General features: G+C 63.5%; 1 protein-coding gene across 1 annotated transcript in view; it reads left to right on the top strand.

The window, feature by feature from the left end:
* ZSWIM9 (zinc finger SWIM-type containing 9) overlaps positions 1 to 1,289 on the top strand; it is a 19,556-nt gene that overhangs the window by 16,675 nt on the left and 1,592 nt on the right. The window contains exon 3 of the mRNA XM_007943026.2: positions 662 to 1,282. Within this exon, the coding sequence (XP_007941217.1) occupies positions 662 to 1,282 (621 nt within the window). The remainder of the gene's footprint in view (positions 1 to 661; positions 1,283 to 1,289) is intronic.

The raw sequence follows: 1,289 nt of genomic DNA, 5'->3' as shown, positions 1-1,289 counted from the left end.
ACAGAAGCAAAGCCCAAACCAAACCCACTGTTGTCCAATCAATTCCAACTCACAGCGCCCCTACAAGACAGAGTAGAACTGCTCCCTAGGGTTTCTAAGGCCAGGAGCTCTGGTGGCGTAGTGCCTAAGGCATTTGACTGCTAACCAGAAGGTTAGCGGTTGAAACCCACCAGCCACTCCTCAGAAGGAAGACTGGGGAATCTACTTCCCTAAAGACTTATCCCCTGGGGAACCCAAAGGGGGTTGCTATGAGTTGGAATCCACTGGACGGCAGTGAGTTGGGTTTGTTTTTGAATCTTTAAGGAAGCCAACTGCTGAACACTTTCTCTTGCAGAGCAGCTGAACCGCCCACCTTTTGGCTGACACTGTGTCCTGGATCTTTTTCCCCAGAAAACCCTACGGGGTTGCTTCCAACCACCAACCTTTGGGTTAGCAGCATTCGTGCCACCAGGGCTCATTTTAGACAACGTTGCTGGATTCAAACCCAGCCAATCTAGCCCTCTGTTTTTAACCACTGCCCTGCAGTGCCTCCTGCCGGCGGAGAAAACAAATGCATGCAGGGTACCCATTTCCCAAAGCGTGAAAAACTGAGCCCTGGGGAGCGAGGCAAGGCGATGCCAGCCCCCAGTGACCCCTTCCTCTGCCTCCCGTGTGCCCGCAGGTGAAGCTGGTGTTCGTGGAGGACCAGGCTGTGGTGGAGACCGTGTTCTTCCTGACGTCGCGCACCAGGGCGCTGCTGCGGCGCTTCCCGCGCATGCTCCTGGTCGACCGGCTGCCGGCGCTGCAGGGCGCGCTCGATCTGCTGGCTGTGCTGTGCGTGGACGGCTCGGGGCGCGCGCGCCAGGCCGCCTGCTGCGTAGCGCGCCCGGGCACGCCGAGCCTGCTGCGCTTTGCGCTCGCCTCGCTGCTGCAAAGTGCGCCTGACGTCAAGGACCGCGTGCGCTGCCTGACGGCGGGGCCGGAAGTGGCGGCACAGCTTCCGGCCGTGCGCCAGCTGCTTCCGGGCGCGCGCGTGCAGATCTGCCGCGCGCAGGGCCTCGAGACGCTCTTCAGCAAGGCTCAGGAGCTGGGCGGCGCGGGCCGCGAGGACCCAGGCCTGTGGTCGCGCCTGTGCCGCCTGGCCGGCGCCGCCTCTCCGTCTGCCTACGCCGAGGCGCTGGCCGAGCTGCGCGCGCACGGCCCCGCCGCCTTTGTCGACTACTTCGAGCGCAGCTGGGCGCCGCGCCGCGACATGTGGGTCCGCTTCCGCGCCTTCGAGGCGGCCCGCGACCTGGACGCATGCGCTCTGG

Source organism: Orycteropus afer, unplaced genomic scaffold (genome assembly GCF_000298275.1).
Source record: "Orycteropus afer afer isolate SDZICR_OR568_19922 unplaced genomic scaffold, OryAfe1.0 scaffold00099, whole genome shotgun sequence".
Lineage (NCBI taxonomy): Eukaryota > Metazoa > Chordata > Mammalia > Tubulidentata > Orycteropodidae > Orycteropus > Orycteropus afer.
The sequence above is the reverse complement of the archived record's forward strand: the minus strand, read 5'-3'. Positions and strand labels throughout refer to the sequence as shown.